Below are 15,786 nucleotides of genomic sequence, written 5' to 3' on the forward strand. Positions count from 1 at the left end.
TCTCTGCCCCCCACCCCCCCGCGCCTCTCCCTGAGCCCCCGCGTGAGATCCCGGATCCCGCCCGCAGCGGAGAGAAACCGGTCCGGCGGGTTTCCCTTCCTGCCGGGGGCGGAGGCGAGTCCGCGGCGTCCCCGGGGAGGTGGGGAGGCTGGCGCGAGTTCTGGCGGCCGCTTCCAGAAAAGGCCCCGCGTGCCGGAGGTTCCCACGACCCTGAGCAACTTCAGAGGACTAGAACGGAAGAAGCTTCTTGGATAAGAAGCGAAACGTTTTCGAAGAAAGAAAAAATAAATAAAAAACAAAGTCCAGTTGCCTTTTGGGGGTACAATCCTGCCCGGGGTGACTGGGGATTTCCAGAGGTTTGGAGTGTTGGAGGTCGGGGGCTCCAGGACAGGCATCTCCAACCTTGGCCACTTGAATAGGCCTAGGGAATTCTGGGAGTTGAAGTCCTCCGGGCCGAAGGTTGGAGACCCCTGACTCTAGGACCCCGACCAAAGCGACGCAACGGGGACACTAAACGGGTTCTGCGAACGCGTCCTACGGGAAGGCTCGCCGCCGTCGCCCGGGCCTGCCTCGCTGCTCCGCTCCGCATTAACCGTCGTGGGAACCCGCCGGCATATAGTTGCCCCCCCCGTGTTTAGAGCTCCAGTGCCAACTGTTTCTTCAGCCACCGGGGAGTTTGTGCTCCGTCGCCTTCTTGCTGCTCAGAGCCTCTGGCGAGCGGGGGGCGGGGGGGCGCAGGTATGCCAGATCCAGGTGTGCCTCTGAGCATGTCCGGAGCGCTCCTCCGCTGGGCGAGGTGGGGCGAGGAAGTTGAAGCCGGTGCCGTCCGGGAGCCGGATCTGGGGCGGAGGCCGGCCGGGAGGGTCCGGTTCCTCCCCGCGGGCAGCAGGCAGGGGTGGCGCGCAGGCCAGGAAGCGTGGCGTGGCAGGGCTGCCATGGGGGAGACCGAGGAGCAGCCCCCGACCCGGCGCCGCTTCCCGCTCCTCCTCCTGCTGCTGCTGCTGGTGGAGGTAAAGCCGGGACCCGGCGACCCCCCCCCCCTTCCCCGACGGGAGGCTGCTCCAGCGGTCCGCCCCGCGGCCAGAGCTTCCGAGGTCTGCTCCCACGGGAGGGAGGGCGAGGAGGGTCCCCGGGGGCGGGGGGAGGGGGGCAGACTCGCGGGGGGGCTGGGTCTCCCGGGCGCAGCTTCCGAAAGAGCGCGGCGGATGGGAGATGGAGAGGCCGGAGCTCCAGGCGGCGGGTGGAGCCGGAGAGCCGCTGCCAGCTCCGGCCAGCCCTCCTTGGGTCGCCGGGGCTGCGTCTCGCTTTCGACGGAGGGCGCCGCCTTGGAGTCTCCGAAGCCCGCGCTCTTTGGCCTGGGCTAACCCCGACGGGCGTCCGGCGAAGTGGCTCCGCTTTCCCGGCCGCCGGATTGTCCGGTCGCAGCGCTGCCAGGCCGGTCCCGGAAAGGCCGGGTCCCCCGCTCGGACGGCGCGGCCGAGAGCCTGGCTCCGGGCCCACCCGCTGCCTCTGCCTTCCCCGCAGACTCGGACCGGCGGCCCCGCAGCGGCAGAATCGGAGCCGCCGCCGCCGCCGCCGCCGCCGCCGCCGCTCTTGGTGGCCACGCTGGACGGGCGCCTCCGCGCAGTGAGCCCGGCCACGGGGGACGCCCGCTGGACGCTGGAGGAGGGTGAGCGGCGGGGGGGGGGGCGGCGGGGCTGCTCCCCTGACTCCCGGCCGCCCCCCGAGAGCGCCTCTTCCCGCTTCTGACGGCGCTGCTCTGCTTTCAGATCCGCCCCTGCAGGTGCCCCGCCGAGAGCCGGAGTGAGTGGCGCCCGCCGCGCTTGGTCAGCCCACAGCGCCGCCTGCGCGCCCCCTCCCCATAAAGCAGCCGAGGAGGGGGCGGGGGGCTGAGAGGAAGGGGCTGCCCCGGCGGCGTGGCTGGCCTCGGGCCGGAGGAGCTGTCCGGGGCCAGCGGCCTTCTCGTCTTCTCCGTCCAGGCCCGCCTTTCTCCCCGACCCCAGCGACGGCAGCCTGTACGTGGTGGGGGGCAAGGACCAGGGGGGGCTGATGGTAAGTAGCCACGAAAGGGGGCGGGCCTCACCTGAGTCAAGGTGGGCCCTGCTAAGTTGCACTCCGGGGGTGGGGGCTAAAGGGGGAGGAGCCATCCTGCAGACCCCTCCCCTGATGGGCAGGGGGAGAAAGCTGGAAGGGCTCCAAGTCCTGGGTTGTACAACTGATGGGGAAGCTGACCCCGTAAGAGGCTAGGATGGCCCTAAAGGAGTGAGGGGAAGTGACCAGAGACTCACTGGAGGAGCTCCACCTGGGGCTGCCAGCCCTTAAACAGACTGACAGAGTTAGAAGGGACCTTGTAGGTCATCTAGTCCAACCCCCTGCCCAAGCAGGAGATCCTACACCATTTCTGCCATTCTGCTGGCTGAGGACGCTCTCCGGAGTGAAGCACAGGCCCAGGATTAAGCCGGCTGGGTCTTGGAGGCCATGTCCAGCCAGGAATAATAGAGTTGGGGGGACGGGGGACTTTGGAGGTCTTCTAAGCCAACCAACTGAGCAGTAGACGGACAAGTGGCTGCCCCGTCTCTTCTTGAAAGCCTCCAGTGATGGAGCCCCCACAACCTCTGAAGGTAAGGGGTTCTACTGGTTGACTGGTGTCCCTGCTGCTTCCCTCCTGCCATGGGGGCTTCTTGTCCTGTCTTCAGGTGCTTCTCTGTGACAGCCCCTCAGGAATTGGAAGACTGCTGTCATGTCACATCGAGTCCTTTTCTTCAGTAGACTAGAGCCGGGGTCCCCAAACTTGGCCACTTTAAGACTTGTGGCTTGGATAAGCTATGCTGCCTGGAGAATTCTGGGAGTTGAAGTCCACAAGTCTTAAAGGGGCCAAGTTGGAGACCTCTGGACCAGACACACCCAATTCCTGCCATTATTCTTCACTTACAGAAGAAGGGAATGAGAAGCTGCCCACTGGGCCAATGGAGGGCCTCCAGGTTTGGGCACAGAATCCCGTAGTCTCGAGGGATCTAGAATATCCCCGGAGGGGTTGATCCTGAGCCATTAAAGACAGTCGAGAGAGTTTCCTGGTTACTTCTTGATTGTTGGGAGCTTCATTCTAGAGACGATGCTAAAGGCAAAAGGGAATCATTGGCTCCCTGCTTGTACTGCATTGTCCGAATAGAGGCTCTTGCTTAGAAGAGGCATCCTGAAGGCCTGGAATCCTGAAGGCTGAGGATGGGCTGCCTAGTCCGAGGGGCATTGGTGTGGCTACTACACCGATAGCTGTTGGCACAAGAGGTCATACGTGTTCCAAGCATCTTGCGCCAAAATGCAACATGGGATCAGCTCTTGCAGATGTTGCCTTGACGATTCCAGTCTGGTTTGTGAAGGGTGATCCTTAGCCAAGTGTGTGTGTGGATCTCTCTCTCTCTCTTATGTTTCTGGTAGAAGCTGCCTTTCACCATCCCAGAGCTGGTGCAGTCTTCTCCGTGCCGCAGCTCAGATGGCGTGATCTACACAGGTGCCGAGGGGAGGGGGGTGGAGTGGGAGAGGGAAAGGCTGGAGCCCATTTCCACTGGGGGGGATGATGCGGCGCCCCGGAACCCACGGGTTTCCTTCCCCATTCTCCAGGGAAAAAGGAGGACTCCTGGTTTCTGGTGGATCCGGCCTCAGGAGAGAAGCACAGCGTGCTGTCGCCACAGGCCTGGGAGGGGCTGCACCCCACAAGCCCCCTGCTGTTCATCGGACGCAGCAGTAAGCATCCCTTGAGCCTCCATGCCTGAGAATATTTCGCTCAGAGGGGGGATTCAGCCAGTCCTGGCCAGTTCTGCAGAACCGGTATTAGCGGAAATTTTGAGTAGTTCAGAGAACCGGCCAATCCCACCTCTGACTGGCCTTGTCCCCATCTCTTCTCTGCCTCCCATTGAGTCCCAGCTGATCGGCTGGGTCTCCTTTGGTTGCCCTGCACAGGAGAACGGAGCTGGAAAGCAGGTTAGTCGGGTGGGGAGGGGAGGGGGATTCTGCAGTATATCCTTCCCCTGCCACGCCCACCAAGCCACGCCCGCAGAACTGGTAGTAATTTTTTTTTAAATCCCACCACTGGTTTAGGCCAATCCCAGGCGGTAGAAGAAGAAAGAAAGAGAGGGAGGGAGAGGGAGAGGGAGAGGGAGGGTAAATCAACCTTGCTCTCCTCTGCAGAGTATGTCATCACCATGTACGACACCAAGACCCGGGAGCTGCAGTGGAATGCCACCTACCTGGACTACTCCGCTCCTGTCCGTGAGCGGGACTTGGACTATAGTGAGTAACTGGGCAGAGCAAGCTGGCAGCCGGGATTCCGCTCTCTATGCCCGCTTCTTTCCCTCCTCAAGGGAATGTGGCAAGTAGCTGAAGTCTGGGAAGGAAGGAGGGCAGCCGGAGCTTTCTCACCCACTCCCCTCGTGCCAATTTGGGGGCTGCACATCTTTTGTTAAAGGTTAGGCTCGCCCTGCAAAAGCTGTGGGTTTCGTCAGCCAGTCCGTGTGATGTAAGCTTATTTTTAAACGTGTGTGATCTTTTCACATCTGGAAACCGATATCCCAGCTTCCGCTCAGCCCTAGAGTCAGTCTAGGCCAGGGGCCCCCAACGTTGGCAACATTAAGGCTGGAGGATGTCAACTCCCAGAATTCTGGGAGTTGACATCCGCCCGTGTTCTGACCCAGACCTTGTTCCAAGGAAACAAACACCAAACGGAGGTAACAGCAAAACCTTTTAATGATTCTTGACGAATTCCATTCCTTTCCGGTTAAAAGGCTGTTTCAAACTAACCGTCTCTGATAAGAACGAGCCTTGCCAAGGTGGTGCAAGGCTGCCAAGAACAACAGATAAAGTTGCCAAGAACTAGTTCCAACACAAAGAGTCTCCAAACACAAACTAAGAGAGTCCGAACATCTACAAGGCTTGAGTGCAAAAGCTTCCTTGCTTCCTGCAAAGAACTCCGGTTTCTCAGCTGGCTTTTATCTCTTAAGGGAGGGGCCATGACCTTGCAGCCTTACTCCTGAGTTGCCCGTGCTGCTGCAGCTGCTCTTTCCTTCGCGCACTGGGCACAGGCTCCTCGGGATCCTCTTCCTCACTGCTGCCAGCCTCCACCATCTCTGAAGGCAGCCTTCCACTCCCTGATGGTCCTGGCCCCATCCCTGCACCACACGCAGGCCCTCACCTGAGTCCTCGTTCTCCGAGACCTCAGCCGTCCGCACCTGCTGCTGGCCAACCACAACAGCCAGCCTTAACATTGCCACGGTTGGAAACCCCTGGCCTAGGCTGCTGAGCTTGATAGATCCCATCAAAGACAGAGACGGTGCAGCTGACCCTGTGATTAGCACTTGGCTGGCACTCCGCTCAAGGAGAGCAAAGCCTCTGCTGCCATGCCCAGCGCCTGTCTTTCCCTCCCCCCCTCCTCCCCCGGGCACAGACTTGGCCCATTTTGCCTCAAGCGGAGATGGTTGGCTGGTGACGGTGGGCAAGGAGAGTGGAGAGGTGCTCTGGGTGCAGGACTATGGATCCCCCGTGGTGGGCGTCTACAGCTGGCACCAGGACAGCCTGCGTCGGGCACCCCACCTCAGCGTAGCCATGGAGAGCCTGCGCTACCTCATCCTGCATGCTCAGAAGATCCCCCTCCTCAACTGGACCTTTCGGACTGGCAAGGACTTTGCGGCCAAGACCCCTTTGCTGTAAGTGCCAAGAGCTTGGGGGGCACCTCTGGGCCCCGTGAGTGACTTCTGGAAAAGCAGTTCTGCCCCCAAATCAGGGGCGGCGTAGATGCCTTTGTGGGGAGCGTAAGTGGGGGAAACAGAGATCCAGAAAGCAGTTGAGCTTAGGGATTTTGTTGGCTACCCTGTCCCTTAAGAGCTGGCATAGACCTTAAAGGGTCATGAGGAGATTAAAGGCAGCTTCAGTTCCTTCCACAATGTGGTCCCTGCACTGGAGAAAGCGGATTGTATCGATAGGGCTCCTCAACCAGGTGAGGCTTTTTGTGTAGGTTGGGAACATTGGGAAACAGGCGAGGGGGGAGACTTGCAACTTGGTGCGATCAGAGCACCTTAAGTGCCTTATCAGGTCACCCAGAAGAGAGCAGGACATGGTGAAATGGAGTCAAGTTACATGAAGATGCATGAACCCAACTGAGCCTTCCGAGGTGCTTCCTGCCAGGGCAAAGGGTCACTTGTGCAGAGGCGCCCTGGGCTGCCTGCCTTGATTGCAGTCGGGGCTGAGCATCCGGGGTGATTTCTGCTGGGACAGAACGTTAGTTCATCTTTCGATTCCAATTCAGCATTGGTTTTAATGAATGTTGTTTTAAATGATCGTTAGCTGCCCTGAGGACCCGCCAGACTAGAAAGGCAGAACATGAACCATACATTTGTGCATGCATACATGTGTGTATGTGTGTGTGCGCGCGCACATGCACATAAGAATGCTTCATGACCCAGGAGACTTTCAGACTGCTTTTCTTTCTTCAAAACAAACTTTGCTTTGTCTTTTGTATTTTTAAGAATGTTTCATTTTATGGTTGATGTATTTAGGGGTTTTTATTTGTGGTGGTGGTGGAGATGAGTTCCTTTGAAAATCTCCCTGGGAAGTCAAAGAGAATTCGCGGGAACGAGTAAGGACAGGGGTTGGTGGGCTACAGAGTTCCAAGGTCAGGGCTCTGGGTGCAAGAGGGCCAGCCATTGGCTGCCTGGTTTCCAGAAAAGCAACGGGGTGTGTGTGTGTAGAACGGGGGGGGGGGCAGGTGCTGCCTCCGAGTTAACCCTAGTCTGCTTCCCCAAGGGACACCTGCCATTTCGGGAGCTTCTAGGAAATAAATCCTGGCTGCACATTAGCTGCCATATCCCGTCTCTGGGCAGGAGCTTCGATCTTCTGCTTCTTCGGTTCGCAGAAGAGGCTGCATGGGGGTTCCCTGCCCCTGACAGAGGTCTCCCCCCTGCACACACACACCCCCAGTGGTAGCCCCTGCAGCCCAGCCCCTCCATCAAGGGCCGTTATGGGGGTAGGTGAGGAGGAGCCATTGTGGCTGCCAGCCACCAAGTTGTGCCTCTTTAAGCCTGTGCACGGTGGAGCCATCTGTGAACCCGGATTTGGGGGTTGAATCAATTCATATCCCGCTTTTATTTTGTGCACGGAGTGTGCACCAATCCTCATTCCTCCCGCTTTCCCGAAAGACCACCCTGGGTGGTGGGTGCGACACTGTTGCATTAGACTGTCACCACCCAGCCCAGGGGTCCCCAAACTTGGCAACTTTAAGACTTGTGGACTTCAACTCTCCGAATTCTCCAGCCAGTGGAAGTCCTCAAGTCTTAAAGTTGCCAAGTTTGGGGACCCCTGGCCTAACCAGAGCTCAATCGCCAGGTGCTCGGTGCCTTCTGAATCCCCCAGATTCTGCAAGGCAGCTCTCTGTGCCACGGAGGGGCTTCCTCACCCTTCCTGCCCCCCCCCTTTTTGTTTCAGCACAACCCTGTATGTGGGCAAGCATGCCGGGGGGTTCTACGCGTTGACATCCTTGGTGCATGAAGGCATGGCCCTGGTGGTGAGTTTTCCCTTGGTTGGGGGAGGCACAGGATGGGCAGGAAGGGGCAGATGGGTGGGGGCCCTGCTGCTCACTGGGCTGTCTCTGCCTCCTGCAGCCCCAGGGGGTGGCTCTGGCCCAGGGCAGCGGTCCCATCACACGTGGGGTGACGCTCCAAAGGTCTGGTGAGTGCAAGATCACACCCAGCACGGGCATCCAGTACCCGCCGGGCACCATCTTCCTCCCACACAGCCAGTGGCTACTGATCGGTGAGTGCCTGGGCTCTGGGGCCCACCCTGAGAGGCAGCCTCCTTTCCCCCCAGAAGTTGCCCTGAAGAGTCCCTGAATGGTGGGGGAAGAAATCCACCCACACACCCCCGGATGGCATGGTGTGCCATGGTACCATTCTGCATAAGAACACATGTGAATGGATGGATGGATGGATGAATGGGTGGATGGATGAATGGATGAATGGGTGGATGGATGGATGGATGAATGGGTAGATGGATGGATGGATGAATGAGTGGATGGGTGGATGAATGGATGGATGGATGGATGGATGGATGGATGGATGGATGGATGGATGGATGGATGGGTGGATGGATGAATGGATGAATGGGTGGATGGATGAATGGATGGATGGATGAATGGGTAGATGGATGGATGGATGAATGAGTGGATGGGTGGATGAATGGATGGCTGGATGGATGGATGGATGGGTGGATGGATGAATGGATGAATGGGTGGATGGATGAATGGATGGATGGATGAATGGATGGATGGATGGATGGATGAGTGGATGGGTGGATGGATGGATGGATGAATGGGTGGATGGATGAATAGATGGATGGATGGATGAATGGATGGATGAATGAGTGGATGGGTGGATGGATGGATGGATGGATGGATGGATGGATGGATAAATGGGTGGATGAATGGGTGGATGGATGAATGGGTGGATGGATGGATGGATGGATGGATGGATGGATGGATGGGTGGATGAATGGATGGATGGATGAATGGATGAATGGGTGGATGAATAGATGAATGGATGAATAGATGGATGGATGGATGAATGGATGGATGAGTGAGTGGATGGGTGGATGGATGAATGAATGGACGAATGGACAGATGAATGAATGGATGGGTGGATGAATGGATGGATGGATGGGTGAATTCTTTATGAGCCAAGGAATTTGTCTTTGGTGCAAATGCTCTCAGTGGACATAAAAAGAAAAGATACATTTGTCAAGAATCATAAGGTGCAACATGTACATATGTGTACATACTGGCAGGCATGGCTGAACCCCCCCCCCTTCCCACTGATCCCTGGGTGGGGTGGTGCCTTTGCAAGGGGTGAGGGCAAAGTCTCTGAGGTCCAGGAAGGGAAGTGTGTGTGTGTGGGGGGGGAATTTGGGGGAACCTGAAGGTCCCTGACGATCAGCATTGGGAATGGGCAGAGAGGATGGCTGGGATTGAAGAAAAGAACTTAGAGTCAGCAGGACTGAAGCTTCGGAAGGGAGGCAACGCAGACGGGCTGAGCTCAGCCATGGGGTGCTCCCCTTGGTGAGGGCCCCCATCTCAGCAGGGGGACTCTAGGCTCCCCGCTTCCTTCCAGGTCATCATGAGATGCCCCCGCTAGTCCACACCACCATGCTGAGGGCCCCTCCCAGCAGCCTGCGGAGGAACCCAGAGGTTGCCGCACCACACAGCTCCCGTGCTCACAGCCTCTTCGGAGAGGTACGGGGCAAGTGGGGGAGGGCTGATGTGGTGGGGAGGGGAAGGGCTGCAGGGCCGATTCCTCCAGTCTGGGTGAGGATGGCCTTCTAAGAGAAGAGGGAGGCCCAGCCTGGCACCTGGCGCTCCGGGCTGCTTCACCCAGGGTCATGGTCAGAAGGCGCAGAGCGAGCGATTCAGCCCGGGTGTCCTCCAGGCTTTCCTTGCAAACACCCCAACAGTCACAAGCGGAGGTGGGAATGTGCGGGGGGTGTGAGGGAGCAAGAGGCGCATGCAGGGGGCGCGCTTGCTCCCCTTCCCCATTGCAGGCAGCATCTGGGGCAAAAGAGCCGGCCCGGCTGGCCCCATTTCAGAGGTGGGCCTTCAGCAGGTTCTGACCAGTTCTGGAGAACCGGTAGCGGAAATTTTGAGTAGTTCGGAGAAGCGGCCAATCCCACCTCTGACTGGAGATTTTACAGTCTCCTTCCCCTGCCACGCCCACCAAGCCACGCCCACAGAAGCGGTAGTAAAGACCTTTGAATCCCACCCCCGCCCCATTTCCAGCCCCCCCCCTGTCCTCCATCCTTGCCAAGAGCTTCCTGGTCTGTTTCAGTTCCTGACCCCCGAGGGCCCGCAGGAGGATCTGGCTGAGGGTCGGCCCTGCGGGGATCATGCCGGGAAGGAGGCCCCAGTGGAAGTGGATCCCTCGTTTGGCAGCTGGGAGCTCGTGGTGGTGGGCGTGGCTTCCATCTGTTGGGGCGGGGGGCTCCTCTGCCTCCTGCTCTGGGTGAGTGGGCTTCCCTTGGCCGCCTTCAGGCTTTCTGCGCTTGGGAGGGGGGGGTTGCAGGGGCCCCGGGACCAAGGCCAGGAGAGGCTCCCGTCGGTCCCTGCCAGCGGCTAGAGGAGGCACCTTTCATGGCCACTATTGGGGAGGGGTCTCCACCAGGATGTAGGCAGTCCTGCCCCTGGCCTGATGATGCCCCCCCAGCAGTAAAGGCAGATGGTCTCTTCCCCTTCCGTTCCTGCTGCCGCTTTCCCAGAGGGCTCCTCTTGAGCGCAACTCCAGCCAGCCGCCGCCTGCAGCCTCTCCCCAGTTCCCAAGGACGACGCCTGAAGGGTCCCTGGAGCTGCACCAGGGGGCAGAGCTGCCCGCCCCCTCCGCCTCAGCGGATGAAGCCCCCCTCCAGAGCCCTGATCCAGGTGGGTACCTGCCCAGCTAGCGTGGAGGGGGAGGGGGTGTCGAAGGGGCCACTAGGGTGACTTCTTCGGGGGGGGGGCGGAGCCTGTTCCTCTGCTCTCTCCCCCTCTTCTCTCGCTCTCCCCAGAAGTGGTCACTGTGGGGAAGCTCTCCTTCAGACCCCAGGAGGTGCTGGGCCGGGGGGCCGGGGGCACCTTTGTGTTCCGGTGAGTTGGAGCTGATGAACAACTGGGGGGTGGGGGGCTGTCCCTGAAGCACACGCCGAGCCCTGAAATCCAACCGAGGGGCTTCCCTGCAGGCTGAGGGTCCTGTGTTGCTCAGAGCCAACCTTGGCCCTTGGAAGTGCTGGGCATCCTCACAGGTGACCCAGTCAGCCTTTGACGCTTCCTGAGAGAGCAGAGGCAGAGCGGGGGCTTTGCTGGGAGGAGGGGAGGTGGGCATTCTGGGCACAGAGGAGAAGCCATTCCTCCCTATCGCCTCACCCGGGCGGCTTCCTTCTGCAGAGGCCACTTCGATGGGCGCGACGTGGCTGTGAAGCGTTTGCTTCCGGAAAGCGTCCGCTTGGTGGACCGGGAGGTGCAGCTGCTGCGAGAATCGGACGCGCATCCCAATGTGGTGCGCTATTTCTGCACAGAGGCCGATGGGCAGTTCCACTACATCGCCCTGGAGCTGTGCTCTGCCACCCTGCAGCAGGTGAGGAGATGGGCCTGCTGGGACCCCCCCCCGCCCCCCCAGCCTCCCTGCCATCATTTTGTTCCAAAGAGGAAAACATTAACCTGCCCCAAACAGTGCTCATGTCCGATGTGCTGCACTCCATAAACCTATCATGTGAAACGGCGCGGCTTCCTGTTCTGACCAAGGCTTCCTGAGACACCCACAAACACACATTAAATCCAAAACTCTTTTATTTTAGTTCAAGGGCTGTGAATTATCGGCATTCACAGCCAGTAATGAGTCTCAACTGGTTCAAATAGTCCCATGGAAGTCTGCCAAATTTCTTCAGGAGTCTGATAAGAACGCACCTTTATCTTACTTGAAGTGCTGCCAACGACTAAAGTCACAATTAGTCTTTCAAAACCAAACGGAACACAAATTAACCACGGAGCGTTCAGGTTCCAAACTGATCAGAATGAACAACGTTGCTTCCTGCAAGGGTTCCTGTCCCTTTGCACCTCCATTATATCTTATGGGAGGGGCAATCACCTCCAAGCCTTACTGCTGAGTCGCCCCTTTTGTCTCAGCTGCTCTCGCCTTCTGACAGCTCTGCGCACACGCACACTGGGAACAGGCTCCCCTTGCTCCTCTGCCTCACTGCTACCAGACTCTGGAGGCTCCGGAGTCAGCACCCCACTCCCAGATGGTCCTGGCCCCATCTCTGCATCAGGCACCGGACCCTCATCTGAGTCTACCCCAGACTCCTGGACTGGTCCCCGTTCTTCCCCACTGTCCGATTCCGCTGCCATCTGCACAGGCTGCTGGCGAACCACACCACTTCCCTCCAGCCTGCTGGCCCCATCTGGCTCCAGATGTTCAGATGTTCTGCCTGGGTTTCTTGCCCTTGGGAAGCCATCCTGAGCTGGGAACTTTCCGTTCTGAACATGGAGACCCCGACTTACATCTGTCCAAATGTTTGGAAATGACGGGAAATCCAAGTGTGTCTGGATGAGGGCTAGAATTAACTTTTGCTTAAGTACACCAAGTGTGGTTTGGAAGTATCTCCTCCCAAACGCTTGTGAACCGATCGTCCAAAAGGGGCCCATCTACTGAAGTGGGCTTGAAGGCTGCATAGCTGGGGGGTGGGGGAGGGGGGGAGGGGGAGACAGGCTTGATGTGGGAGGGGGGGGTGTCTCCTGGCAAGGATTGCGCTGCCCTCTCCCCTTTCTCCCCCACCAGTATGTGGAGAGCTCCGTCTTCCCGGGAAAGGGCATGGATGCGCTCTCCCTGCTGACCCAGACCATGTCCGGACTGGCCCATCTGCACTCGCTCAGCATAGGTGAGACCCTCCCCCTGCAGCAAGGGGCCATGGCCTCCCCCTCCCCTTGAAACGGAGGCTGGGCTTGTGCTGAGCACCTTTTCCTTCCAGCTCATCGTGACCTGAAGCCCTGCAACATCCTGATCTCGGCCCCCGACGGGCAAGGGAGGGTCCGAGCGGTCATCTCCGACTTTGGCCTGTGCAAGAAGCTGCAGAGGGGGCATCAGAGCTTCAGCCTCGGCTCGGGCATCCCTGGCACGGAGGGGTGGATTGCGCCCGAGATGCTCAGGGAGGACGCACAGGAGAGCCCAGTGAGTACAGCTGACCGCCCTGCCTTTGGGCTCCCGGGGCGGGGAGTCCCAGTTCCCTGGGGACTCTGGGGACCTCACCCTGCCCTGCCCTCCTCCCAGGGTGCCACCCCAGGGGAAATAGAGAGCCGGGGAAAAGGCAGGATAGAAATCTAACCTTGAGCCATCCAAGACTCATGGAAGCGCCAGCATCGGGCCATGGCTTCCTGCTCTCTTCACAGACCTGCGGGGTGGACATCTTCTCCGCCGGCTGCATCTTCTACTACGTCCTGTCCCGCGGGCAGCATCCCTTTGGGCACAGCTTCCATCGCCAGGCCAATATTCTGGCGGGCACCTACCAACTACTGAAGCTCCAGCAGGACACTCACAGTAAGTAGGGTGCCGTGGGATGCTTTGGCCCTGTGGGGAAGGCCCCTTCCTTCCACCCTGCCTCCTTTGGGTCTCCAACCAGCTCCACTAAGCCTCTCTCGGCTGGCAGGACTTGGGGTGACTCCGTGCCTCCCTGGAGCTCCTTGCTCATCTCTTACTCAGCCATGGCCGAGCCCTTTCCCCTCGGCTTCACCCTGCTGCTATGCTGGCCTACCTTGCAGGGGGTCTGGTAAGGGTAGTGACAAATTGCTCTCGGACCAGTGGCAGACCCTTGGACAGCCTACTGAAGGTCCCTGCCTGCTTGCTCTCTCAGGCCACCTAGTAGGGCGGGACCTGATAGAAGCCATGATCAGCAGTGACCCCCGCCTGCGCCCCTCGGCCGCACAGGTGCTCCAGCACCCCTTCTTCTGGGGCCCTGAGAAGCAGCTGCAGTTCTTCCAGGTGAGTCCTGGGAGGTGGAAACTCCTTTGGCAGTCGCACTCGGCCCAACTGCCCACGCTCTCTCCCATCTGCAGGACGTCAGTGACCGCCTTGAAAAGGAGCCGGCAGACGGGCCCCTGGTCAGCACCCTGGAGGCCGGGAGCCTGGCGGTGGGGCGCGGGAACTGGCAGCTGCGCCTTTCTGCCCCACTGCAGGCAGGTAGGTGGTCACCTTCTCAGGGCGGCTTTGTGGCCTGGGGGAGGGAAAGCACTGCAGGAGCCCTGCTGACCCTCCCTCCCTCCCCCCTGGCAGACCTCAGGAAGTTCCGGAGATACCAGGGCACCTCCGTCCGTGACCTGCTGCGCGCCATGAGGAACAAGGTACTGTGCCAACCCCGGCTGGGCTCTTTGGGGGATGCCAGGCCCTCTGCGGCTGAGGGGCCCCTGACTGGCACATTCCCTCCTGTCCCCCTTCTGTCTCTGAGTCCCTGGGGGGCCCTGGCATCCGGTCTCTTCCTCCTTCAGAAGCATCACTACTACGAACTGCCCAGCAACGTCCAGGAGGCCCTGGGCAGCCTCCCCCACGGATTCGTCCAGTACTTCCTGGACCGTTTTCCCTGCCTGCTGCTGCACACTCACCGGGCCATGCGCCTGTGCGCTGCCGAGCGGCTCTTCCAGAGATACTACTGCCAGGGGGAGTGAGCACCTTGCCACAAGAAAGGACGCTCGCCAGCCCCCGCCTTCCGACACCTGTCAGCCTGCCTGCCCTGCTCTGGAGGGGCCAACCAGCACAGGGCATCCACGCCCCGTCTGCTCCCTGGGGAGAGGTGTTCGTGCGGGGCCCAAGCTAATCCCTGGGGCTTCCGGGAGGCCTCAGGCAGAGGAGGAGCGGGAGGGGCGGGGTAGGTGGGGGGGCTTCCCCTGAGGATCTGCTGGCCCTGTGGGCTGCACCGCTGATGCACTGTGGTGCCTTGCGTAACCAGCAACCTTGTGTTGAGCCGGCTGTGGACATTGTAGAGAAGGGATTCTCCTCTAAAGGCAGCCAGCTGGGCTCTGCCACCCGCCCCTCCTCCATCCCCTGCCCCGTGGCATTTTATTCCCAGGCTCATCATGAATGTGGAAGCATCTCCCGTTGCCTTGGAAACCTTCTGGAGTGGGAGGGGCTTAGTAGCAGAAAGCTGTAAATCGGTTGTTTAAAAAAAGTCTTCTGTATAAAGCGGCATCTAGAAAGGAAGGAAGCAAGCAGGACGCCGGATGTGCTGGATGGGGGGCATCAGGAAGGGGGGCATTTTCTGCAGCCAGGAAGGATCCGGGCTGTTCGGCAGCGGGAGGGGAGGGAGGGAGGGAGGGAGGGATGGCCGGGCAGGGGCTCCCCGTCAGCCAAAGGTGTGGTCAGCCTTTATTACTTGGAACCTGACAGTTGCGCTGAGAAGGAAATTTGGGGGAATCAGATGTGAGGTGACGTGTCATAACTGCCTTTCAATTCCCTGCACTTACACAGAAGTCCAAGCACGGCCTTACTTTAGCCACCATGTGACGTACTAGACAGAATTAGACCAAACTTGAACGTGAACAGCGGTGTCAGACTGTTATTTTTTTAAAATCAGATAATTTTAATGGATTGTGGAAAGGAGACAGCTTGATGTTGTCGTCCCCAAAACTGGCTCTTGCTTGGTGTTGAAGCCAATAAATCACAAGACACAATGTGTGATACAATATACTTTTATTTTGGTACCAAGATAGAAGACCCCGAGGGCTCAAAAGCTGACCCAGGGCCCCAATTAGAACTTCTTACAGCAATTTTTATAGTCCAGGGCTGCTCACATTCAGCCCTTTGCTCTTCCCGTAATGATCTGCATGCATAACAGATCGTATTGCTTGGTTATTTGGATCTCAGCCCCGTATGTAGCTAAATAGCGTGTCATCTGTTTTTCACCCCAGGTCACGGATACCTCGCAGTGTCCTGGTTTCATGTGCCAGCCACGTGGTTTGGGGGGTTCCTTATAAGCCAGCTATTCTCGTCCCTAATATCCTGGCTAGTGGTTTAAGGTGTTAACCTCTCCCTTACTAAGAATGTGCGGTTCCAACCCCTTTCCAATTGCAGAGCCACTCAAAGCAGCACCCCCACTCCCTGCAACCCCCCCCCCGCTCCTTCCGCGGAGAAAAGCAGTTTTAACTTTGTCTGAGGCAACACACACACACACACACACACGACCCCCCAGTCCTTCTGTAGAGAAGACAGGAAGGAGCAAGGCTGCTTAAGGAACATACATCCC

The 15,786-nt window shown here is 58.9% G+C and overlaps 1 protein-coding gene across 1 annotated transcript; it reads left to right on the forward strand.

Annotated features, from left to right (window-relative positions):
• The first annotated feature begins 812 nt into the window (after nucleotides 1-812).
• On the forward strand, nucleotides 813-15,214 carry ERN2 (endoplasmic reticulum to nucleus signaling 2). Its single transcript, XM_026704008.2, has 22 exons — nucleotides 813-1,010; nucleotides 1,525-1,669; nucleotides 1,770-1,803; nucleotides 1,980-2,052; nucleotides 3,436-3,508; nucleotides 3,619-3,741; nucleotides 4,186-4,287; nucleotides 5,438-5,696; nucleotides 7,471-7,549; nucleotides 7,647-7,797; nucleotides 9,147-9,268; nucleotides 9,858-10,031; nucleotides 10,285-10,444; nucleotides 10,570-10,648; nucleotides 10,946-11,135; nucleotides 12,336-12,435; nucleotides 12,526-12,725; nucleotides 12,944-13,091; nucleotides 13,405-13,532; nucleotides 13,607-13,730; nucleotides 13,824-13,891; nucleotides 14,036-15,214. The coding sequence occupies exons 1-22, from the start codon at nucleotides 936-938 to the stop codon at nucleotides 14,210-14,212; spliced, it is 2,784 nt and encodes a 927-aa protein (XP_026559793.2). The 5' UTR covers nucleotides 813-935; the 3' UTR covers nucleotides 14,213-15,214.
• Nucleotides 15,215-15,786: the final 572 nt, after the last annotated feature.

The sequence above is a fragment of the Pseudonaja textilis genome, chromosome 14, assembly GCF_049901715.1.
Source record: "Pseudonaja textilis isolate UNSWEBS1 chromosome 14, rPseTex1.2, whole genome shotgun sequence".
NCBI classification, from domain to species: domain Eukaryota; kingdom Metazoa; phylum Chordata; class Lepidosauria; order Squamata; family Elapidae; genus Pseudonaja; species Pseudonaja textilis.

What these genes read in the sequence shown, in the direction of transcription:
- ERN2 (XM_026704008.2), top strand. Translation starts at nt 936, where the DNA reads ATGGGGGAGACCGAGGAGCAGCCCCCGACCCGGCGCCGCTTCCCGCTC. An exon ending in CTCACAGCCTCTTCGGAGAG is followed by an intron (nt 9,269 to 9,857) that starts GTACGGGGCAAG and finishes GGTCTGTTTCAG; the next exon opens with TTCCTGACCCCCGAGGGCCC. An exon ending in TCTGCACTCGCTCAGCATAG is followed by an intron (nt 12,436 to 12,525) that starts GTGAGACCCTCC and finishes TTTTCCTTCCAG; the next exon opens with CTCATCGTGACCTGAAGCCC.